Source organism: Mastomys coucha, unplaced genomic scaffold (assembly GCF_008632895.1).
Source record: "Mastomys coucha isolate ucsf_1 unplaced genomic scaffold, UCSF_Mcou_1 pScaffold12, whole genome shotgun sequence".
Taxonomy (NCBI): Eukaryota; Metazoa; Chordata; class Mammalia; order Rodentia; family Muridae; genus Mastomys; species Mastomys coucha.
This window is the reverse complement of record NW_022196894.1, coordinates 46,826,223-46,851,351: the sequence shown is the minus strand read 5'-3', so window position 1 is coordinate 46,851,351 and position 25,129 is coordinate 46,826,223. Positions and strand designations below refer to the sequence as shown.

At 41.1% G+C, this 25,129-nt stretch overlaps 1 protein-coding gene across 1 annotated transcript in view; it reads right to left on the bottom strand.

The window, feature by feature from the left end:
- Myh15 (myosin heavy chain 15) overlaps positions 1-25,129 on the bottom strand; it is a 137,999-nt gene that overhangs the window by 4,345 nt on the left and 108,525 nt on the right. The window contains exons 34-39 of the mRNA XM_031364712.1: positions 21,740-21,932; positions 20,708-20,911; positions 16,790-16,915; positions 15,744-15,914; positions 13,325-13,429; positions 4,715-4,810 (exon numbers count right to left, since the gene is read on the bottom strand). Coding sequence (XP_031220572.1) covers positions 4,715-4,810; positions 13,325-13,429; positions 15,744-15,914; positions 16,790-16,915; positions 20,708-20,911; positions 21,740-21,932 — 895 coding nt within the window. The remainder of the gene's footprint in view (positions 1-4,714; positions 4,811-13,324; positions 13,430-15,743; positions 15,915-16,789; positions 16,916-20,707; positions 20,912-21,739; positions 21,933-25,129) is intronic.

Sequence of the window (25,129 nt, the reverse complement as noted above, 5' to 3'; positions counted from 1 at the left end):
CCCTAACATAAAGAAAGAGATGCCCATGAAAATACAAGAAGCCTATAGAACTCCAAATAGACTGGACCAGAAAAATAAATTCATCCCATCACATAATAGTCAAAACACCAAATGCACAAAACAAAGAAAGAATATGAAAAGCAGTGAGGGAAAAAGGTCAAGTAACATATAAAGGCAGACCTATCAGAATTACACCAGACTTCTCACCAGAGACTATGAAAGCCAGAAGATTGTGGGTTGGTGTCATACAGACCCTAAGAGAACACAAATGCCAGCCTAGGCTACTATACCCAGCAAAATTCTCAATTACCATATATGGAGAAACCAAAGTGTTCTATGACAAAACCAAACTTACACAATATCTTTCCACAAATCGAGCCCTCAAAGGGAAATAAATGGAAAACTCCAACACAAGGAGGGAAACTATGTCCTAGAAAAAGCAAGAAAGTAATCTTCTAACAAAACTAAAAGAAGATAGCCACATGAACAGAATTCCAACTCTACCAACAAAAATAACAGAAAGCAACAATTACCTTTCCTTAATATCTATTAATATCAATGGACTCAATAACCCAATCAAAAGGCATAGACTATCAGACTGGATACATAAACAGGACCCAACATTTTGTTGCATACAGGAAACCCACCTAAGTGACAAAGACAGACACTACCTCAGAATAAAAGGATGGGAAACAATTTTCCAAGCCAATGGTCCCAAGAAAAAAGCTGGAGTAGCCATTCTAATATCTAATAAAATCAACTTTCACACTAAAGTGATCAAAAAAGATAAGGAGGGACACTTCATACACATCAAAGTTATGATCTACCAAGATGAACTCTCAATTCTGAACCTCTCTGCTCCAAATGCAAGGGTATCTACATTCATAAAAGAAACTTTACTTAAGCTCAAAGCACATATTGCACCACACACAATAATAGTGGGAGATTTCAACACCCCACTCTCTCCAATGGACAGATCATAGAAACAGAAACTAAACAAAGACACAATGAGAATAACAGAAGTTATGAAACAGATGGATCTATAGAACTTTTTATCCTAAAACAAAAGGATATACCTTCTTCTCCGCACCTCATGGTACTTCTCCAAAACTGACCATATAATTGGTCACAAATCAGGCCTCAACAGATACAAGAAGATTGAAATAATTCTTTGCATTCTATCAGATCACTATGGACTAAGGCTGCTCCTCAATAAGAACATAAACAACAGAAAGTCCACATGCACGTGGAAGCTTAACAACACTCTACTCAATGATAACTTGGTTAAGGAAGAAATAAAGAAAGAAATTAAAGACTTTGTAGAGTTTATTGAAAATGAAGCCACAACATACCCACACTTATGGGACACAATGAAAGCAGTCCTAAGAGGAAAACTAATAGCTTTAAGTGTCTCCAAAAAGAAACTGGAGAGAGCATTCACCAGCAATTTGACAGCACATCTGAAAACTCTAGAACAAAAAGAAGCAAATTCACCCAAGAGGAGTCAAAGGCAGGAAATAATCAAACTCAGGGCAGAAATCAACCAAATAGAAACAAAAAGAACTATACAAAGAATCAACCAAACCAGGAGCTGGTTCTTTGAGAAAATCAACAAAGTAGATAAACCTTTAGCCAGACTAACTAGAGGGCACAGAAACAGTATCCTAATGAACAAGATCAGAAATGAAAAGGGAAACATACCAACGGAAACTGAGGAAATCCAAAAAATCATCAGATCCTACTACAAAAGTCTATACTCAACAAAACTGGAAAACATGGATGAAATGGACAATTTTCTAGACAGATACCAGGTACCAAAGTTAAATCAAGATCAGATAAACGATCTTAACAGTCCCATATCGGCTAATGAAATAGAAACAGTCATTAATAGTCTCCCAACCAAAAAAAAAGCCCAGGACCAGATGGGTTTTAGTGCAAAATTTTATCAAACCTTCAAAGAATACCTAATACTAATATTCCTCAATCTATTCCACAAAATAGAAACAGAAGGTATCTACCCAATTCATTCTATGAAGCCACAATTACTCTTATACCTAAACCACACAAAGACCTAACAAAGAAAGAAAACTTCAGGTCAATTTCCCTTATTGATGCAAAAATACTCAATAAAATTCTTGCAAATCAAATCCAAGAACACATCAAAACGATCATCCTTCATGATCAAGCAGGCTTCATCCCTGGGATGCAGGGATGATTCAATATTCAGAAATCCATCAACATAATTCACTATATGAACAAACTCAAAGAAAAAAAGACATATGATCATCTCATTAGATGCTGAGAAAGCATTTGACAAAATCCAACATCAGTTCATGATAAAAGTCTTGAAAAGATCAGGAATTCAAGGCCCATACTTAAACATAGTAAAAGCAATATACAGAAAACCAGTAGTCAACATCAAAATAAATGAACAGAAACTTGAAGCAATCACACTAAAATCAGGGACTAGACAAAGCTGCCCACTCTCTCCCTACCTATTCAATATTGTACTTGAAGTCCTAGCCAGAGCAATTAGACAACAAAAGGAGATCAAAGGAATACAAATTGGAAAGGAAGAAGTCAAATTATCACTCTTTGCTGATGATATGATAGTATACTTAAGTGACCCCAGAAACTCCACCAGAGAGCTCCTAAACCTAATAAACAACTTCAGCAGAGTAGCTTGCTATAAAATTAACTCAAGCAAATCAGTGGCCTTCCTCTATACAAAGGATAAACAGGCTGAGAAAGAAATTATGGAAGAAACACATTTCAAAATAGTCACAAATAATATAAAATACCTTGGTGTGACTCTAAGCAAGTAAAAGATCTGTTTGACAAGAACTTCAAGTCTCTGAAGAGGAAATTGAAGAAGATCTCAGAAGATGGAAAGATCTCCCATGCTCATGGATTAGCAGGATTAATTACAGTAAAAAAGGCCATCTTGCGGAAAGAAATCTCCAGATTCAATGCAATTCTCATCAAAATTCCAACTCAATTCTTCACAGACTTAGAAAGAGCAATTTGTAAATTCATCTGGAATAACAAAAAACCCAGGATAGCAAACTATTCTCAACAATAAAAGAACCTCTGGTGGAATCACCATCCCAGACCTTAAGCTGTACTACAGAGGAATTGTGATAAAAACTGCATGGTATTGGTTCAGTGACAGGCAGCTAGATCAATGGAATAGAATTGAAGACCCAGAAATGACCCCATACACCTATTTTAGCTCTTTGACAAAGGAGCTAAAATTATCCAGTGGGGGAAAAAACCCCAGCATTTTCAACAAATGGTCCCCAAAGAAGGAGCTAGAGAAAGGACCCAAGGAGCTAAAGGGTTTGCAGTCCCTTAGCACGAACAACAATAGGAACTAACTAGTACCCTCAGAGCTCCCAGGGACTAAACCACCAACCAAAGAGTACACTTGGTGGGACTAATGGCTCCAGCAGCATATGTCGCAGAGGATGGCCAAGTCAGTCATGAATGGGAAGAGAGACTCTTGGTCTGTGAAGGTTCTATGCCCCAGTGTAGGGGAATGCCATGACCATGAAATGGGAGAGGGTGGGTTGGTGAGCAGGGGGAAAGGGGAGGGAATAGGGGGTTTGTTTTTTTGTTTTCATTTTTTTTAATTTTATTTTATTTCATTTTTTTCGGAGGGGAAACTGGGAAAAAGAAAAGAAAAAAAGAAAAAAAGAGTAGGGAATGGAGGGTGGTGAGATGCCTCAACAGTTAAGAGTCCTCTAGGAGACCCAGCTCTCCTTTTTAATACTGCTTACAACCATCTGTTAACTATAGTTTCAGAACCTCTGATGCCCTCTTCTGGCCAATCTAGGCAGAAGAAAAATCACATAAAGATTTATATAAAAACTTTATGTAATGATACATGTAAGCAAAGTGCCCAGACATATACAGAAGAATGAAGTCAGAAACTTTTTGTCTTTAAGAGTAGGAACAGAGACCCATTTTATAGCTGTTGTCCCCTGGTAATTCAGAATGGACATTCCTTTCCAACAACTGTATAACTTTCACACACTGGTATACTAGAGCAATCATAATTATTGGTTTAAAATCAGACTTACATTCTAACCTACCATTGGGAACAAGTGGTTGTCCTTTCAAATTATGCATCAATAAGTAATCCTTGGGCACAATAGCAAACCATAAAATTAAAAAATTCTTAAAATAATAGATGTAAACTAATACATATGTCAGTTAGCCTTTAGTGTGTTTGTTATAGAAAATTTGAACTGAGGCCAATAAAATAATTAGTTAAAGAGTAAGAAGGATATTTAAATGATAGTGGTTTTGCACACATTGTTGCCAGATTCATCAGAAAAAATATATTACAAATTTCAATTACGTTCATCCAAATTCTAAAGCTGAAGGAGACACACAATGAAACCCCGCAAAAATCTGCCAATCCTGCATGACACCCTGATTTTATACTTGGCTCATTTCTGCTAATGTATATGTTTGAGCTTAGCCATCAGGTCAAGAGAGAGAGGGCTGGCTTCCTGCAGGATAAAGCAGCACAATTTTCCTTTCATTTTCCCCGTCCTGTAAGCTGTGGTGCTGCTAATTTATACAAAAGCAGAGAATGGGCAGATGCGGTTGGTGTTCAGATGGTTGTCTCTGCCGAGCAGTTTCTCAAGTTCAGAGCATTAACCAAAAGCAGTGGCCGAGGACACCATGATGCTGAGCTGGCACTTACCGCGGCTTCCACTTGCTGCTTGTAACTCTGCACTTTCAGCTGAAGTTTATCAGACAGAGCCTGCATCCTGCTCAGGTTTTTCTTGTCCTCTTCTGCCTGAAATGCATAGGCAGGCATGGGAAAATCATTTGAAGGATTCAATAGTGTGCACTAATGTACTCTCACATGAAGAAGTAAAGTTGTATATATATATTGAATATATTATATATATAAAATACAGTCTGATAGCAGTGCATCAAAAGATACATTTAACTTCATTCATCCTGAGTTTTAAGGCAATAATGAATGAATGGCTCTGAGAAATGGCAACAACTTTCCTCTTGATCTTCGCAGCCAGCCCACTAGCCTTTGCTTAAATGGCAGTCAAGGCTATTAGGTTTAATATATTCTTCAGTCTTTTCATTCCAGGCAAGCTACACTTGCCTGGGATTTCTTACTAGGAATAATATTTATTATTACAAAAGCCATTTATGCAAAATGGAAATCCAAAAATCTCTCAATAAAAACAAGTGGAACCCCTGAGCTTCTGAATTGGTGCTTGGCTTCATGTAATAAACTATAGGAAAGCTAAGTTTCTTGGGAATCCGTCTTGGGCATCAGTAAAGATGGTGAGCAAAGGTCTGCAAACTGTGGCCACCATCCTCAGCTCTGACATTGTGGAGGCTTCAGCTGGAGAAAAGAGACATGGGGAGGTAGGGTTTCTCAACAGTTCTCCATGGAGTCTTTGACAGTCTAGAAAGAAGCACTTTGGTGGGACTCTTCATGCTCCTGACCATCTTCCCTCATCCCTGAAAACAATGCAGAATTTTCAGTTCAAAGCTGTTGAACCTCCAAAGAAATCAAGTGTCTCTTCCGAAGAATGAGAGACAAATCTAATCAAGATCTACTTTTTTGTTGTTATTGTTTTGTTTTTTTGAGACAGGGTTTCTCTCTATACCTCTGGCTGTCCTGGAACTCACTCTGTAGACCAGGCTGGCTTCGAACTCAGAAATCCACCTGCCTCTGCCTCCCAAGTGCTGGGATTAAAGGCGTGTGCCACCACTACCTGGCATCAAGATCTACTTTTAAGCTTATTTTTAAACTACCGTAGTTTACTTCTTCTATCAAGTATATTCTCCCAAAGACATTAGAGTCAAGTTGTAAAGACAGGGGCCCAGGCTGGAATAAGATGGTCTTTCAAGACCTTTAAAAGAGGCGTTCTAATAGAAAGTCATTGCACATGTGATTCCTGAAAGAACAGTGGATCTCAGATCCCTTTCCTGGCCTTGACATTAGCAGTTTTTGCTCTATCCTACAAAGCAAGAACAATAACATCATGGATCACTAACAACATCATGGATCACTAAGGTCCTTTGTCATAGTGATGACAAGCTGACTTTACAGTGTGACTTTGTCCTTCTGCTACCCCATAAAATCCCATTGTGAATAGGATTGTCTCCCCTCCCACAGCATTCTGCCTGCTCTTTCTTGAACTGGTTTGGCTAAGCTACTTCCTACTCCTGACCACATGTTTGTTTGTTTGTTTGTTTGTTTTCCAAGACAAGGTTTCTCTGTGTAGTCCTCGCTATTCTGGCACTCACTCTGTAGATCAGACTGGCTTCAAACACACAGAGATCCACCTATTTCCACCTGGCATACTTCCAAAAGTTGGAAAGCAGCCACCCTACCAACATTCTGTCTGACCCTACAATTTGATGCTAATCTTAAAATTAGCCAAACTCTGAAGAAACACCTACGGCTCAACCTGGTTGGGGAGCTGAGGCTAACCTGTGTTTTAAATAAAAGCTCTCCTCCATTTTCAACCACATACCTTACATTAGAAGCCTTAAGAAATTTAAATTTTTACAACACTATCTGTATAGAGTGAATCCTAAAACCAATACAGAGTTAGTTCCTATTAACTTACTGAGGAGACAGACATAATAAAGGAGACTAAGCAGAAGAAAACTGAAGACAGCTACAAATGGGTGCTGATGCTAATGATGTTCATCCCACTGGGAAGGTAGAGCCTCAGATGTGAGACCTGAGCTCACATCTCCTCTTTGAGACATTACCTAACTGTGGTAGCCACGACTGAGTGTTGGGTGTCCCTTCCAGAGAAGAACCTGTCATTCAGCTGCAGGAAGTGCCATCACATGACGGCTATCACAAATAGGGACTTTTGGGGCTCAGTCACAGCAATGGCACAGGAGTCAAACAGCTCCAGGCAGTAACTAGACTTAGAGGAACAGTGAGCCAAGTGTAACTACTGCTGTCTGACCATTTCTGCCTGAAAGGATTCTCCTCTCTAGGCAATTTCTGTGTTGGAGATTTTCTCTGCATTTCCCCAGAGCCTCCTGGAGCTGCTTGAGGCTCACTCTATCCCACCTCTCCTTTCACACCTGTGGATGTCAGCCTGCACTTTGAGGTTCCATCTGCCAGAACCTGTTTGGAGTCCATCTTGCTTTTCAGAGCTGTAACTGTCAGAGCACCCTTTGCCCTTGCTATGCTATCCTGTCATCTTTACCCTGAACATTGGCCCATCACTGTGACTTTGCCAACTTTTGCTTCCCTGTCTCTAAAAATCAAGATGCTATGTTCCCACTAAGGCATGTAAAGCGTGACTAAGGTCCATGCACAGATTCCTGAATATAGGAGGTTGTCAGAGACAAAATGAAGAGTGGAGGGGACAGGGACAAGCTTTACATTCTAGACAGTGAAAAGCTACTGGTCTTAGGCCTTGTATTTCTTAAACATTTCTGGAGGCTCTTAACTTTCTACATTCCAGAGACCCAGTGAGAAAAAGCCGTTGTATTATTTTAGAATAAGATCATGCTGGGTTGTTTTTCTAGTGCACAGTTATAGACTCTTCCCAGAGGAGTTTTCTAGGAAAAGAGAACCATAGTTGTATTCTTATAAAAATGACATTTTCCCCCAAGTGACACCTGTGAGTGGTCTATCACAAAAATGCTACCTTATAGTCAAAAGTGTATCCTGATGTTAGGAGAATGAACTAAATTGACTTGGAATCAACTTCGAATATTACTAAAACAGACATTAATATCAATCAGGGTAGGGATCTTTCTAGACCACTTTCAACTCATAGGATTCTATTCTAGTACAGAAAGTACTGTTCAGTGAGTATTCTCTGATTTCATGGTGGGAAGGCATATGCAAATGAATGTGTATAGTTGAAGCACTGCTGAGGCACACGGAATAAAATGCACCCTATGGAATCCCTGGGACTTTCACCTTAGCCAAAGGGCACGTGTGAACAGCGTAGCCTGAAAGCTACTTGATGAGAACATGAGTCAGAAAAGAAAAAAAGAAGGAAACAAAGCACAACTGTAAAATAGAGCATGAGAAACATCAGTAATGTTGAAGGAAAAAACAAAACTAATCAACAGCAGAGCAAAAATGCACTCTTCATGGAAATGAAAATAAAATAGAGGTTTGGTGCTTTGTTCTATAACAGCAGTTCTCAACCTGTGGGTCTCGACCCTTTAAAGGGGAGGGTGGGTGGTGCTTGAAGTACTTTATCATAGGGGTCTGCTAAGACCACCCTGCAAATTAAATATTTACAGTAAAATTCATAAGAGTATCAATATTATAATTATGAAGTAGCTACAAAAATAATCTTAATGCTGGGGTCACAACAACATGAGGTATTTTTAAAGGGTCACAGCATTAGGAAAGCTGAGAACCCCTGTTCTATAATGAAGCATTTACCGAGGAAAGAATAAAAGCAGTCCATGGACAAGAAAAACATACATTATTAACAAATGATGTCCCACTCCATCATAATAGGCAGTTTCTCAAATGTAGTACAGAGTCACAAAACACCATGTCTCTAAGGTAGATACTTTTTTAGCCACACCAACTTTGACTTCCAGAGCTCATTGCTTAAAACAATGTCAAGCTTATCTTAGAAAAAGAACCATGTATTCAGAAAACAACTGTCCAAGTGACTGGAGAGATGTCTCAGTGCTTATGAGCATTCTTTATTCCTGCAAAGGACATAGATTCAGTCTTGGCCTCCACATGGTACAGAACTATCCAGAATTCCAGTTTGAGGGGATCCAACGCTTTATTTGGAAATCCTCAGGCATCAGGCATACAAACTGTATATATGTACTTGCAGATATAATAATCAAAACACATAAAATAAAAAATAGAAAAATAGTAGGTAGATAGATAAGATGATAGAGGGTAGGTAGGTAGATAGATAGATAGATAGATAGATAGATAGATAGATAGGTAGATAGGTAGATTTAAACAAATCTCCAAGTAGTTTTAATTTCATCTTAGACTATTTGGCACATCCAGTATGTCATGCCTTCTTAACAATACTGTTTCCTGCTGTAGGGAAAAATGTTGACAATATTTCTATTGACTTCTAGAATTAGGATTGGGATCCTAAACCCCTGCATTGGCAATGAATGTCAAAAGAGCTATGACAATCTTCCTAAAATGAATTTGGCCTTTTATTAGAGTAAGTTATATTGTGTAATGTGACAAAGGTAGAAGGAAACGTGGGGAGTGTGTGTTCAACACTGAAGCCATCAAACACTGAAAAACTGCTTGATCACAGACATCCTGTGAGTATGGTGGTAGTCAACTGGTTATAACAGAGCTGAAAAATTATTTCCTACTGAGTGTGTAACTAAAGAAAAGATAAGGCAAGAGGCCATTGCAGAAGAACCCTAAGACAATGCCTAAGCCATTGTGAATTTAGCAAAGGCTTTTGAGACCACAACAAGCTCCTTACAGAGCCTGATACACTAAAAGGTTTACATGAATACAAAAGAATGTTCATGATCATTATCTGCAGATGAGCAAATCTATAATGAGAAAAAGAAGCCAAGAAAATCACCATTGACAGATTTCTGAAGAGGGAGGCCCCTCTCAAGAGGAAAATCACAAAGATCCTTCCAGAGAGTATTTCAGAAGAAGCAGTTACTGCAGCATGAGGTGGAAGGCCACATGTGTAACCTCTGACAGAGTGGTACAAAATATGCAGGTGCAAGACTGTGATATTTAACAAGCCAGACCCTGTATAGCCCTAGGCTAATGTGTGTGTCTTTTTCTCTTTCTCGATATATAATTTATTTTTTATTATATATTCATTGGTGTTTTTCCTGCATGTATATCTGTGTGATGGTGTCAGAAGCCCTGGAACTGGAGTTACAGACAGCTGTGAACTGCAATGCAAGTGCTGGGAATTGACCTCACGTCCTCTGGAAGAGTAGCCCGTGTTCTTAACTGCTGAACCATCTTTCCAGCCCCTAATGTGTATGTCTTAATAAGAAAATAATTATAAAGTAAAAAACCTCTATGGTCATTGTGAAAATGTCATAATGAGACCTCTTACTATGTATAATTTAATATATACTCCTAAAGAACATTAAAAAAATTATGAACCAAAAAGAATGGATAATAAAGGTGTAGTACATGTTTTTAGTGAAACTGTATTGAGCTATAAAGAGGATAAAATTTTTGGGAAAATTATGAAACTGGCAGTGTTATATGACTGAGGAAACCCAGACTCAGAAAGGCAAACACCATATGTTCCCTCGTATGCAGATGCTAGCTTCTGAGACACTTATTATTTCCTACCTATAAATCTGCATAAATGATGTGGAGATTGAGTGTAGATAGAGACCAGGAAGGTAGGAATGAGAACAAAGAGGCACTAATTGACAGGTAGAGAGGGTAATAGAAGATTTGTGATAGGAAAGTGGAAAGGGATTATTTGGAAAGGAAGGGCTGAGTGGGATTTGGGGGTGGGAAATGGAGTGGGGAAAGAACACAGTGGAGAAAACCAAGGGAAACTTATGTATGAAGATGCCATAAGGAGACTGGTTATTTTGTATGCTAATTAAAAGTAAACAAAACAGATATAAAAGGGAAAATATACAGCTATACAGATGCTTAAGAACTGGGAGTTCCTATAAGTCAAAAAACTTAAAATATATTTAAAATTTGTAAACTAAATCATTAAGCTGTGGAAAACTAAAAATACTGTTCCATAAATCTATAGTAGCCAATATACAGTGCTGATAACGTCCACAGTACTGTGTAGTTATGTCCAGAACCCATATATTTTCTCACCTAAGTAACTTCCAATTCTTTAAGATCCATTAATAATAATGCCCTATGTATAAGGTATATCATTTTTAGGATGTTAAGAAATATTTTTAATCTGGCAGTTCTTCAGAAAATTGGAAATAGTTCTACCTGAAGACCCAGTTATACCATCTTGAGCATATAACCAAAAGACACACACCATGCCCCAAGGACACATGCCCCACTATGCTCATAGCAGCCTTATTGGTAACAGCCAGAAGCTGGAAACAACCCAGATGTCCCTCAATGGAAGAATGGATACAGAAAATGTGGTCCATTTACACAATGGAAAATTATGGAGTACTATTGGAGTACTATTCAACTATTAAAAATGAGGACATCATAATTTTGCAGGCAAATTGATGGAACTAGAAAATATCATCCTGAGATAACTCAAATCCAAAAGGACATGCATAATATGTACTCACTAAGAGGATATTAGCCAAAAAGTACGGAATACCTAGGATACAACCTACAGACCGTAAGAAGTGTAACAAGCAGAGATACCCAAGTAAGGAGGCCTCAACTGCACTTAGAAAGGGGAAGGAAATAATTACCAGAGGCAGAGAGAGGGAGCAGACCTGGTATGAGGGTGGAGAGAATAGAGAACAGGATCAGTTAAGGGAGGGGGAGGGACAGGAGAGAAGCCCAGAGGACCAAGAGAATAAATGGAAATAAGCAGCCTTGGAGAACCCTCTAGAGAGTACCAGAGACCCAGGAATCAAGACACTGCCAGGACTCATTGAGGGTGATTTTGGCCAAAATGCCCAAGACTGGAAAAAGGGAATTCTAAGAGTCCACCTCCAGTAGATGGACAGGGCCTCAAGTGGAGGGACAAGGTTACTAACCCATAGTCAAAATTCCTGACCCAGAATTGTTCCTGTCTAAAACAACTGCAGAGACAACAATGGAGAAGAGACTGAAGGAAAAGTGGTCCAGTGACTGGGCCAACTTGGGATCCAATTCATGAGGAAACACCAAAGCCTGACACTACTGTGCTATAATGTGCTTATAGATCAGAGCCTGGCATGGCTGCCCTCCAAGAGGCCCTAACAGCAGCTGACTAAGACAGAAGCAGATACTTACATTAACACTGGACTGAAGTCAGGGACCCCTATGGTTGAATTAGGGGAAGGATTGAAGAAGCTGAAGAGGAGAGCAACCCCATAGGAAAACCAGCAGTCTCAACTTACCCAGACCCCAGGAAGTTGCCACCAACCAGGAGCGTACAGGGGTTGGTCCAAGGCCCCTGGCACATATGTAGCAGAGGTCCAACTGGTCTGGCCTCAGTGGGAGAAGGTGTGCTTAATTCTCAAAAGCCGCCCCAGGGAAGGGAGGGGTCTGGGTGGGGGAGCACCCTCTCAGAAGCAAGGTGGCAGGAAGGAACAAATAGGATGAGGAACTGTAGGAGGGGAACTTGAGGGGTAATGACTGGAATGTAAACAAATAAAATAATTTAAATTAAAGAAATAAATAAAAACATTTTATATCATGTCTTTCTTTACCTTCTAAGTTGAGACGTGCTTATAACCAACTATTTAGCACTGTGACACACTGTCTAGAGAACTAAGTACAGTAGCATGCTGTGCAGGTTTTAGTATGAGAGCACCTTCCCTGTATATTAGGTTACCGGTGTTGGGTTTGTAATACTCTGTTGATACTCATATCACCACTAAACTGCCGTGTTCCCTTAAAGTCACTTCTCAAAATAGATGCTTGTCCTTTAGCAATGCAGGAATGTATACATCCCAACTGGGGGCTAGAAGGATGCTGTACCCTGGAGTAGAGAACAGTCAATGACCTCTGCTATCAGGAGCTCTGTTCCATTAGAAAGAAAAGCCAAGAAAAACTGAATGTGGTGGCTCAGTCCCCTGGTCCCAATACGTGGGAGGCTGGGGCAGTATGATTGCTGGAGTGCAGGAGGTAAAGGCCAGCTTGAAGAGACATCAGAGAATAGATGACAAAGAAAGTCGAGGATTTAGAACTACATTGCTTATAAATGGGAGACTTGTCTACCTACTCTCAATTATTTGCTTCAAGTATATGCTAGTGTTAGTTTACAGGTTGGCTCCAGAAAGCCTCAGTAAAAAATGCCACATTGTAGTACAGATGTTTTCATCTGGCCCCAGGAACAAACTCCTCAAAAGAGTCAACTTGTCTCCAGTCCCATACAATCAGCTGGCGAAGAGGCCACTCTTAGTGCCTGCCAATAATTTCATTTATATGTTATCTTCAATCAGCATCTTCCTGACAGTGCCACTAACAACAATGTTGGAGAAAAACAGAGATGGCATGAATAGCTTTTCACCTCAGTTCCACCTTGTTGCCTCTCACTATGAGCTCTGGAGGTGGATAGACTCGAGCCATGGAGAGCCCAGACAGGGCAAGAAAATGTTGACCACTCAGAGACAACTGCAGAGTCTCAGAAAGCCTTTTCAATCTAGAAGGTTCACACTGCTGCAGGAGGGCCCTAACCATATCCTAGAGAATGGCTTCCTAGAGTACCTGATAGGTCAGTTCTTTGATGCCTCTCTCCAGTCTGCGAGCTTCCCGCTGGGCCTCTGCACTGCGCCTGACTTCACTCTCCAGTTCACCTTCCAGATCCCGCACCTGTAACAATGTAACTTCAGTCCACAAGCTGGTAACAAAGCAGTCCTACAGTTATCCCATGGAGAACATACTGAAGAGTGAAATAGTTAAGGGAAGGTATGTCCATTTTCTTCCTGTAGTGACTAAGTAGGACAATCTTTCTGGAAAAACAAAACAAAACAAAACACACAAACGAACTCACCCAAACTGAGGCTGATAAACTATGTGAGTTCATAAAAGCATGGTTAAGACTCGACTTTGTAAGAAACTAATTCAGGAGAGGCGGTAAGCCTCTCTTCTTACATTGCAACATTGAAAAATCACATGTGTGTGTATGCACACGCAATTGTGCCTGTGTGTGTGTCTGTGTATGCTGTGTGTGTGTGTATATGCATGTTCTGTGTCTGTCTGTTTGCCTGTCTGTTCGTGTATCCTCTGTGTGTGTATATGCGTGCTCTGTGCCCGTGTGTCTGTCTGTGTCCGGGTTGGGGAGAGGGGCGGCGCTGTCTGTGCTCACAAACAGCAAGCTGCATGCAGCAGTGTTGAAGATTCTGTCCCACACATCCTGATCTTGCGTTCTTTTCTCCATGTCCCTCTCAGATTCTGGATCTTGTCCTGAGTCTGTCACATGCAGGCCACATTCACGCCTACAACCCTGCTTTGCAGGAGAAGTACAGCAGGAAACTTCCTGTGTATCAAGTCGTACAAGTAAAAATATCATATTTTTCACAGAGAACAATGCCTACTATTCACTATACTGCAGGGCTAGAACAATGAAGGAAACAGGCACAAATCTCTCCCATGTATAGGCATACTTGCTCATGCGGTTAAGCCAGCTAAACAAATCACAATAGAGTCTGTCGAAGGATGTCAACTGCTGTGGAGAGAAATCAGCAGGAAAGTGGCCTGAGCCTTGGTTTAGGAGGCTACAAGCTGCTGTTTCTGCTGATGGGATGTTCTGTCTGGCTTCTCCTTGACCAAAATGCCACATCTTGACAAGGTCTGATCACCATTTTAGAACTGAAGTCTGCCCTGCTGAGGTGTGAGCCAGCTTCTTCGGGCTGATCCATCTTGCAGCCATTTAAGCCAAGCTACCCTCTCTGCAGCATCTTGGGAAGGTCCAGGCACATTAGCAGTTGTGCAGCTTCCTTGTGGATAAACCATCAAATCGTGGTTCCCATATATGCTATGGAATAAATATCATACTCATCTCATTACCATTGGAAGTTGTTACTTTGTTTCTTAAGGAACACAGACCCTGAGAAGCTACCAAAGGATTGCCCTTCCCATGTACATAGAGGCAACATCAAATGGATCCAGTGGGCATTTGACGGGCTGGGAGGCTTGGGAAGGGGGGGAGCCCATAAGAAGTTAGAAGTTAGGAAGGGAAAGTGCTAGGCAAATAGGGGAGAAATTGGTAGAAATGAGATGGGGTGGATATGTTCAAACACATTTTTATATGCATTTATGAATATTAAATAAAATACTTTTTAAGGTCATTACTTTGGAATGAAACAAATGGTTTGCTTTTTGGCTTTGTTTTGGTTTTGTGAGTTATGCCTATTTGTCTTTAAGACATATTCCTTAAGAGTAATATGAAAAAGCATTATGCTAAAGGCCACTGAGAGAAATTCTTTGTATGTATGTATATACACACATATACATACTTTGTTTTTACTATTAGTGTTACATTTTTAAGGGTGGATTTTTTTCTAGTTGAAGTAAACTCAGTTTTTATTTGACTTGAAACATAAAAATTCCTTGATTTTTCTTATAACACCTAGAACAGTGAATTTCAAAGGTCTGACTTCCATCTCTTTGGATCTCTTCCTAGGGCTAGTTATTTTTAATACTCTTTATCCTGTTACTATTTTTCTTGATCAGATGGTTATAAACAGTTTATAACACTAATGTTTTCATATTGTTATTACTCATGATCTCAAGAATATATCACTGAGACCTTCCTTATTTTTTAGCCAACTTGAAACAGGCGATCTCTTTAGAGAAAATGATGGGAACATTCGTGCAGGAGCAAGACTGCAAGGGTGTGTTTGCATAGAGCGGGCTATCCTCCCTGTGATGAGCCTAGAACTGGTGTGGTGAATGGGGGAAGATGCTTTGTCATTCATCAGTAAGAGCAAAGACAACTTTCATCCAGACCTAGAAAAGCCCTATCTGCAGGCCCAAGGTCAAACAATAATGAGTACACGTATTCAGATCTTACGCGGCTGGCATCTGTGCCATTAAACAACGTGATGAGCTGTGATGTTCCAGGACATTAAGGCCCTTGAATGGAGGCTGTTAGGCCCCTGCCATTACCCAAGCAAACGCCTACCCTGGATTCCAGTTTCTGGATTTGCTTCTTGCTCCCCAGCACAGCAGTTTGTTCTGCCTCATCTAGCCTTTTCTGCAAGTCTTTAATTGTCTGCTCCATGCTCTTCCGCATCCTCTCCAAGTGAGCATTAGTGTCTTGTTCCTTCTTCAGTTCTTCTGACATGTTGGCTGCCTAAGACGGGAAGAAAGAGGGACAGAGGAGATTGCTCAGCGGTTATGGTGCTTGCTGTTCTTCATCCAACTCGGGCTTGGTTCCTAGAACCCATACTGAGGCTTCAGCTTCAGTGGATTCCATATCCTCTTTTGGGCCTCTGTGGGCACTAGGCCCTAAATACACAAACTTCACTTTTCTCCATTAATAGCTTTTTCTCAGTTGCACTGTTCATTCACTATGTGTTTTGATAGAAGTGTAACATCTGCTCATAGAGGGTGCCGAGGGGCACATATTTTTTGAGCTTTTCTTGTTGGGTTTGGCAGCTAGCACTGTACTTTGTACCATCTAGGAAAAGTAACATTATCAACAATTTTTAGGTCACAGATAAATACAGTTCACCAGCCCGCAACACTTCCTTTCCCATCTGATTTTGCTATCCCAGTAGTAGTATGGATTGTAAACTGTAAGTGGCTTAACCACTCTTTTCGGATTGTCATTGTCATCATTGTCAGCATCATCATCAAACCATTACAGACCGAAGAGAAATGGAAATTTGTCAGGAAGCTCAGGAAGAATCATTTCTAAACACTGGCTATATTGATTCACCATTGAAACATATCCAACCTAAAAAGAAAGACTTTTTTCACAGCAGTTTGGTTTTAGCTATTCAATCATCCCTTCGCATTGTCAAGGTGGGTTAGAAGACAACTGCCAATTGGCCTAGTGTCCTGGCTAATGGGGAAACTGCAAGGTCAGCTAACTTCTTCCTGGTTGTATAGGGGATCAATAGAATCCATTTGGGCTGCAGCAGGCTCTGCCTTTGGACTATAGCGAGTTTTGTAGCTATAGTGAACTCCAGAGGCCAAAAGTGGGCAGGCAGTCAGCAGACCCACCTCAGAAGCTGTCTTCTTGGCCTTCTCTTCTGCCTTCTGACACGCCTGCAACATCTCTCCAGCTTCCTTCTGCACCTGAGCAACATCGGCCTCCAGTCTCTTCTTCTGGCTGAGCAGGCTTGTGTTCTAAGGAAGGACAGCATACCGGTTAGGCAACCTGCGGCCAGCAACACACAGGCAAGCAGTTCTGGGTAGGAGCAATGGAGCATAACTAGCCCTAGGCAGTTAAGCAAGATCTCCAGCTCTGGGTGGTGACTTGGGTACAAAAGGTAGATCATATGAAAGGGTTTTACTTAGAGGCTCAGGAGGAAAGAGATTGACACCTGATTCAGGAAGAAGGATTCAAAATATGACAAAGCCAGAGCATGGATGTCATTTTTAACTTATTGAAGAATGTTTTTCTGCCTTTTTCAATGTGGTAGAAACAAGGGTCTTAGAGCAGAAGTCAGTTACCTGTAGCCACCTGGAGGATTCCAGCACACTGCTACAGGAGAAAAAACAATTCTCTTCTTTGCCCACTTGCCTTCCTTCTTACTCTCAGGTGAGAAGGAGGAGGAGGAGGAGAAAGAGGAGGAAGAGCAGGAAGAAGAGGAGAAGGAGGAAGAGGGGAAGAAAGAGGAGGAAGATGAGGTGATCATGGTGGTGGGAAAGCAGACTGCAGAAAGCTCAGCCCCAGTCCCTAGAACTCTACTCAAGGAAGGCCTTTGTGCTCCACAGCCTCGCTGCCCCAGTTCCTTCCTGATTGTTGCATGGAGGTCAATCTCCCTGCAGCATCTGCCCTGTGTTTGAAGTACAGCTTTTGTGAGCATGGGAACCCTTAGCACAAAGAGCGTGTGTAAAAATCACAGGCTGCCCGCTTTTCTTTTCTCCTTTCAGTTCATCCGTTCACATGACCCTTTCCCTACCCTATACTTAGAGCCTTTCTAGGAGCAGATTAAGCTTCAAGCAGAAAAAGAAGGTGTCCCAGCCTCACAGGTTCTACCTGCCCTGTACCATCACCATCAAGAATGCCTCTCTCCATTCTGTGAAGGGGCAGGCCCTGTGCTCTGCAGGATTTCCATTGTCTTCAGTGTGGTCTGCGAGAATGAAGTGTATATTCCTGGAGTGTGGTATGGGTGCCCACTGAATAAAACTCCATAGGAGCTCTCTCAGTGTGAAAGGCAGTGCAAGTCAACACACTGGGATTTGACTGCCTACCAATCACTTAAACTTTCCTGCAGAGATGACACTTATAACTTCTGCATGTTTAATGCCACCCCATCTTCCATTATCAGAGGGAAGACCTTTAAGGTATAATGTGGAGAGGATCCTTTTTGTGGGTTGTACTCAGTTGTATGTTCTAAGCAAGAGGGTTTTAAGAAGAGTGCCACACATCCTGAATCGATTAATGCTGGACAAGTGTCTTGTGGCCAGGGGCAGTACCTGAGATTTTATGGAGCCTCTACCTGCTGCAAAGCTGTGGATCTTATAGATCAGTGAGAGCTGAGTACTGGAACTCTCATGCTAATGACTTTTTGAGGTTTCAGGAACTGCCCCATAGACCAAGGCACTATTACCTAAGTGTCCTAGTTGGCTTCTCTATTGCTGTGATAAAACACTGACCAAAGCCAGCTTAGGGAGGAAAGATTTTATTTCATGTGGTCAGTCTTCAAGAAAAGTCCAGGGAACCCAGAGGCAGGAACTGATGCGGAAGACACAGATGAGTGCTCCTTACTGCCTATGGCTTGATCAGCTTGCTGTTTTATATAACCCAGGACCACCTGCCCAGGACCTAAAATGGGATGGCCCTTATTACATCAATCATTAATCAAGAAAATGCCCCACAACCTAGCCTACAGGCCAATCAAAAGGAGGCAATTTCTTAACTGATGTTTTCTTTCTAGCTGACTTGGGTTTATGTCAAGTTTATGAAAACTAAGCAACACACTACAATACACTGCTTCATGTTTCCTCCCTCAAAACTATATCCTATTGTTGTCTTTGTGTTCTCTTCTTCCCCTCCTCTTTTCTCCCACTCTCTTCCTCTCTCCTACCTCCCTCTGTCCTTTTCACAACAAAACACAGTACATTACAAGTTATGACGTGCATATCAAATGGCTTGTCACCAGTAGTTACTATGGATGGCAGACAATGGATAATATAATTTCAAAAAATGATCCAATATGCCACATTTTATTATTGAGATAAACCTTCTTAAGGGAGAAAAAACATGATGTGTTTGCTGGTTTTTGTTTTTATTTTCTCTTTTACAGCTGGATTGAATTCAAGGCTTCATATACTCAAGTGAAGTACCCTACAATTGACCAATACCTTCAAAAACAAGTGTCAAAATTAGTTAACCTGCTAATAATTATGCATGCCTTGAAGCATATTTATTCTTGAACCGTGGCACCCAGAGAAATCACGTCACTGTATAAACTTACTGCAGACAAGGACTAATTGTAACACCTTGAGGGCACTACTGACATTCTGGGAACAGTGATTTCCAGATGTGGGAATCATATGGTATTTTTGTGATATGGGATCATATGGTATTTCAAAGGAGGTCTCTAGACCCTGCCCACGAAATGCCAGTGGCACTTCCAAATCAATGTAGCACCTAAAATGACCCAAGATATTTTCAGCACTCTCCGGAGTGGCAGTCTGTCTTCAACGGCTTTAATCTATCCTTCTCAACTGTCCCCATAGTCCCTGACTTCATCCACTTCCTTAATTTTTCTTTCATCCACCTTGTCCCATTTCTCCCATGTATTTCATAACTAGGAAGAAAACTATTGTGCCTGCCGGACGTTACCTAGGACCACTGATGGCATCCTGCAGTGCCGTGTGCCTGCCGGACGTTACCTAGGACCACTGATGGCATCCTGCAGTGCCATGTGTTCTGTATGTACTCCTAACAGTACCGTGTCTTTACCTGGGGGGGGGCAGTAAGGACATTATTTATTATATCAAGCAATATTTACCTAAGTTATAGCATGTGCCCTAAACATGCTTGCTACTTGACACAGTTTCTCTAGGCATTTGTCCCATTATTGACAAATAATTATTGGTGATTAAGTGATCGAGTGATCAAGGAATAATTTGGGAATCTTGCTAATTCTCAATTATAGAAGCTTACAGGAGAATCCAGAATATTGACAGAAGCCCTTTGGGATATTAGAGATTCCTGGATTCTGGATATCAAGTCTCTGAGAGAGAACAAGGGAATAAGGGGCCATCGAATACTTTTAGACCAATAAGAAATATTCAATGTCCTCGGCCATTCTGGCTGGGGATGCCCTGACAGTCCATTCTTCACGCAGAAACTTAGTGTTACAATTCCACTATACTCCCACCATGCCAACAAAAGCTTATATTGAACCCCTTAGCCGTAGTTTTACAAAATATAACCTTACTTAGAAATACGGCCTTAAATGAGTTAATCAAGTTAATATTAGCTCACTAAAATGGGCCATAATTCCATATGATGTATCTGTATATAAAGGATGAATTCAGACAGAGACATTCACAAGAGAAAAAGAGTCAAGCAGAGTACCATGTGAGAACAAGGAGCTGAAACAGGGTATCGATAGAAAGAAAGAGTATCAGGAAACCCCTCAGAAGCTAAGATGAGCTCAGTCTACTCTGGGTTTCAGAGGGAGCATAGCATAAAATACCTTGATTTTGGATGACGAGCACCCAAGTGTGTGAAAAAATAAATTTGTTTAAAGACATCACTTGGTGGCACTTCGTTATACCTGCTCTGGGAACCTAATGCTTGGAATGAAAGGTGTGACCAGCTCCTCCGTTGCACAGCTTTCGGTGTCTCTCTTGTCAGAGCTAAGACTTGACATGGCCGTCGTACCTATCCTAGCTGGCTCAGGGTTTTGGAACTGCTTTCAGCTGACTGCACTAATGGAGAGAATTCAAGGGTCTTACCTGGGTATGGAAAAGATTGATTCTCTCTGTGGCTTCTAGGAGCTCTTTTTCTGCCAGCTTTCTCCCACGCTCTGTCTGCTCTTGCAAGGATCTCAGCTCTTCAAGTTCAGACTGAAGAAGAATGTTGCGCTGCTCAGCCAGAGCCACCTGTTCCTTCAGGCCTTTGTTCTGGTAAATGCTGTCATCCAGTTGTTGTTGAAGGTCCTACAAGAGAAAACATGGACCTGGGGAATGGATATTTCTGAGTTCAGCTGTTAGCTTTGGGGGAGGACCACCATACAAAGACAAGTTTCCAAGTTCTTGATCCTAGAGATAGAAGGTTTTCTAAGTGACCCCGAGAGGCAGCTCTAGGATAGTGAAATCAAAGTGTCTTGAGCAACAGGGCAGGAAGCTGTTGATCTCAGCAGCTGCCAGGAGGACTGGGATACAGAGAAAGCCAAGAAGCTAAACTCTCTGTGTTAGAAGTCAGACCATAGGCAGGACCAGCACACTATCCAAGCAATTGTTCTAAAGGGTAGAGCTTTGGAGAGGTGTATTGCAATGGTTCACTAATGAGTCAGTTATTTCTCCTTAGTTTGTCTTTAATGTCTATCCTATTCCTTCTAGCCTGATGGCATAGGCTGAACTTTAGGTTATAAAAACACAATTTTCTTTAGTGCAAGAAAGAATTTACTTTCAAGGAGGTCTCATACAAAAAGCCCCTGCTGTTGGCCTCGAATAGTGCTGCCCAACCTATTGTGTCCGCCAAAAGGAGGCTCTGGGTGGAACTGTCATTCTGACATATCCCAAATGGTGTCTTGAAAGTAGATGGCTACCAAGACTCTGTCCATTCCTTTTTCCTATTTAATGGCCTTCTCACAAAGTCAGATGTATCCCTGTGCAGGCCTGACTTTGCAAGACTTCACTTATTTTCAGGTGAGCATTCTCCAGTTCTCTGGAAGGGTGAAATTTGTGGTTTTCACTTTCACTGCTCAATAGATTCTGTCACTTGGTTTATGCCTATTGTTGTTCTTTAGTATTGTTTGAAAGTACCTTCATTTGACCCTGAAGCTGGCCCAAGGCTCTGGTCGTTTGTGACACTTGCCGGTTGGCAGCACAGAGTTGAATCTCCATCTCCTTGAGGTCCCCTTCCATCTTCTTCCTCAGCCTGGTGGCCTCAATTCTGCTTGAAGCTTCCAAATCCAGATTAGACTGCAGGGAACTCATAGCTTGCTGATGCTTCTCCCTGATTTCAGAGTAACATGTGGGGAGAACATCACACACCCAAATTTAGAGCAGTTACCTCTTATTTTCAAGTTATGGGAAGCACATTAAAATTAAAAATAACTCTCAGAGATTAAAAAATGAGTCTAAAGGATTTTCATTTTATAAACAGAAATGTTGGCATTAGATTAATGAGTTTATTCTTATTATAACAGACTAATAAGGCTTATAGGTTAGATTTGACATAGAACCATAAAAGCACTAGAGTAATTTCCAGTTCCTGTGTTAGCTTTGTCTGAGACTCATGAAAGGATTATTCTGGGTAGTTTTAGGTCAGCTTGACCCAAAGTAGAATCATTGCAGAAGAGAGAACCTCAACTGAGAAAATGCCCCCACCAGATTGGCCTAGGGGCAAGCTGTGAGACATTTTCTTTTTAAGATTAACAATTGGTATGAGAGGGCATTGCTCACTGTTGGGGGTGCCACCCTTTGGCTGACGGTTCTGGGTGATATAAGCCATAAGGAGAAAGCTGGCAAGTAACATTCCTCCATAGTTTTAACTAAAATCCCTGTCATTAGTTCCTACCCCCACTTCCTTCAGTGACGGACTTAGAAGCAATAAGATAAAATAAATCTTTTCTTCCCCAAGTTGTTTTGGTCATGGTGTCCTATCACAGCAATAGCAATCCTAACCAAGACAAGACAAGGATGATAAATTGTAGATTTCCTTGGGTATCTACAGATGAAGAATATATGTTCTTTTAGGTAACCATAATATTTAAACTACATCCAAATGTTTAAAAAAAAAAGTCTAAACATTGCAGGAAAGAGATACTGAGGATGACATTAAAACAAGCCCAGGGATTCAGCTGTATTCCCTAGTAGTCTATGGACAAGTTGAGATTTGGTCTTTTGCTGTGTATTGTAATGCTAAGGGCAGGCCCCCAAGACCTGGTTGCCCCAGGATGAGAGAGTCCACACATAGACCCAAGTGACAGTATGTGAGTTTGCCTCTAAGTTATTTCTGATTGGTAAATAAAGATGCTGACAGCCAATATCTGGGCAGAAGAGACATTGGGGGGGTTTAGGGTTCCCAGGCTTAGAAGATCAGATGGGAACCAAGAGAAGAGAGGTGAGGAGGAAGGACAAGCTGCTGTGGGTTAGGTGAGTTCATGAAAAAGTGGCCCTGAGGGCTGACCAACTGGAGTTCAGAGCAGCCCAGATGAAACACAGTAAATAATAACTCAGGGTTGTCGATAGGAAAGTAGATTCTAATACCACAGAGGGTGGGTATTTGCCTAGCTCTTGTGCTGTTTAAGGTTTATTGTAATTAATAAAAGTTGTGTCTTTTATCTTGGAACTAAATAATTAAGGCAGGATAGAAACCTCAGATTGGGGTTAAACATTTTTACAGCACAGACAGCCTCCAATAATAGCCTGGGGTTTTGTTTTGTTTTGTTTTGTTTTGCCTTATCTGCTTAGGAGTTTGAAGGACAATGGCTAATTGAGAAAACTAAATCCCATATAGCATAGAAATACTTCAATATGCTTTTGTAAAAAACAAAAGTTCTATGCAAAATTATAATTGAGAGGTGCTAACAACACAGTTAATATCCTTGTATTCAAGAATGCAAAGAGAAATTTGAGCAAATCATGGAATTTTCCCTTGGCAATACTTGCAGATAGTTCAGCAACATGGGACTAACTGCTAATTTGTTTACTGAGACTGTAGGGCAGTGGGCCATTAAAAGCCTCTCCCATAAGATGTCAAACCACACAGACTGTGTGAATCTACAACTGCTCCTCCTCACCGGGGCATCACAGGGCAGGAAAGACTGGCCTGGGGAACAAATTTGCTTAGTGACTTACTTCCCATTCTGCCCTAGTTCAGACTCTAGTTTCAGAAAAGAGCATTAACATCTCCTGTTTTAACTCCTCAGGTTTAGGTGGTTGTCCATCAAGACATTAATACAGCTATCAGAAATCCATGTCCTCTTAAGCTCAACCATTGCAACAGAGCCGTAGTCCTAGATAGATAAGTAGGAGATGGAGTTCTCTTATCTTTTTTATCCTTATAGAGGCTGTAATGACAAACAGCAAACACATGTTTGTTGTGGGTCCAAATTAGATTCCACACCGAATTGCCACAGAGCGTGTCCAGAGCTCTCACGTCAATCAGAAGAGGACCACTGCTGGTAGAGTTGTCTGGGTTTGCAAGTGGTTCCTGGGTAGGGATTCCACTTCACATGACCACATTTCATTATGGAAGGAAGGGCCTCAGAAGCAGTTATCGAAAATATGGGAAGTAACTTTTACTTCATAGCCTAGTGTTAAAGCTGGTCCTCGGTCTTACGTTTAATGCATATCCTTAGGTACTGTGCACACATCTCACAGTTTAGAGACCCGTCAGCTTGCAGACATATAGAGATAATGTGAGTAGCCTCCAAGCCCCAGTAATGCAATACTGTGCTTGAAGATGAGGTTTTAAAGGCCTCTGTAAGTGTCTTTAAAGAAGCAATGCAGATAAAATGAAGCTGCTGGGGAAGGACTCCGATCCACTAGCACAGAGTCATAAGAAGACAGCAGGAACATATACTCACTGAAGAAATACCATGTGGAAATAGAGCAGCCATCTGCCTTCAAGATGAGGACAGAGGCCTTAGGAACAACTTGCTTGTTTACATTACAATCTGTGATCTATTGTGTGCAGACTGTGAAAAAACGTAAATTTGTATTGTATAAATCATCCAGTATGTGGAATTTTTGTTTGTTTGTTTTTGCTTTGTTTTGACAGCACCCTTTGCAAACTAGTAAAGGAACAGGCATACTCTCCATCACTTAAATCCTGAAGAAGCTGCCCTGCTCTCCCATGGGGGAACTCTCTGTTTTGTTGCAGGTGAACACTCCCTACCAGGAATGCTGAAGCCTCTGTGGCCTGCCATCAATCATCTGTCAACAAGTACATTCTGTTTCAGCAAATCGAGTGTTTCAAATGCTAGCTTTCCTGCAGGTATCTGCAGAACTTCATGCATGTTACTGAGCAGCAAGAAGTTCTATGGTTTAAGAAGAACTGCAATGACAGTGGCCTAAGTGATGACTATAACACAGTCAACACCACACAACAGGGTCAAAGGAACTCCCCCCCCCCAAGCATAGCTTAAAAAAAGAAAGGAAAGAAGGAAGAAAGAGAGAGAAGGAGGGAGGGAGGAGGAAGGGAAG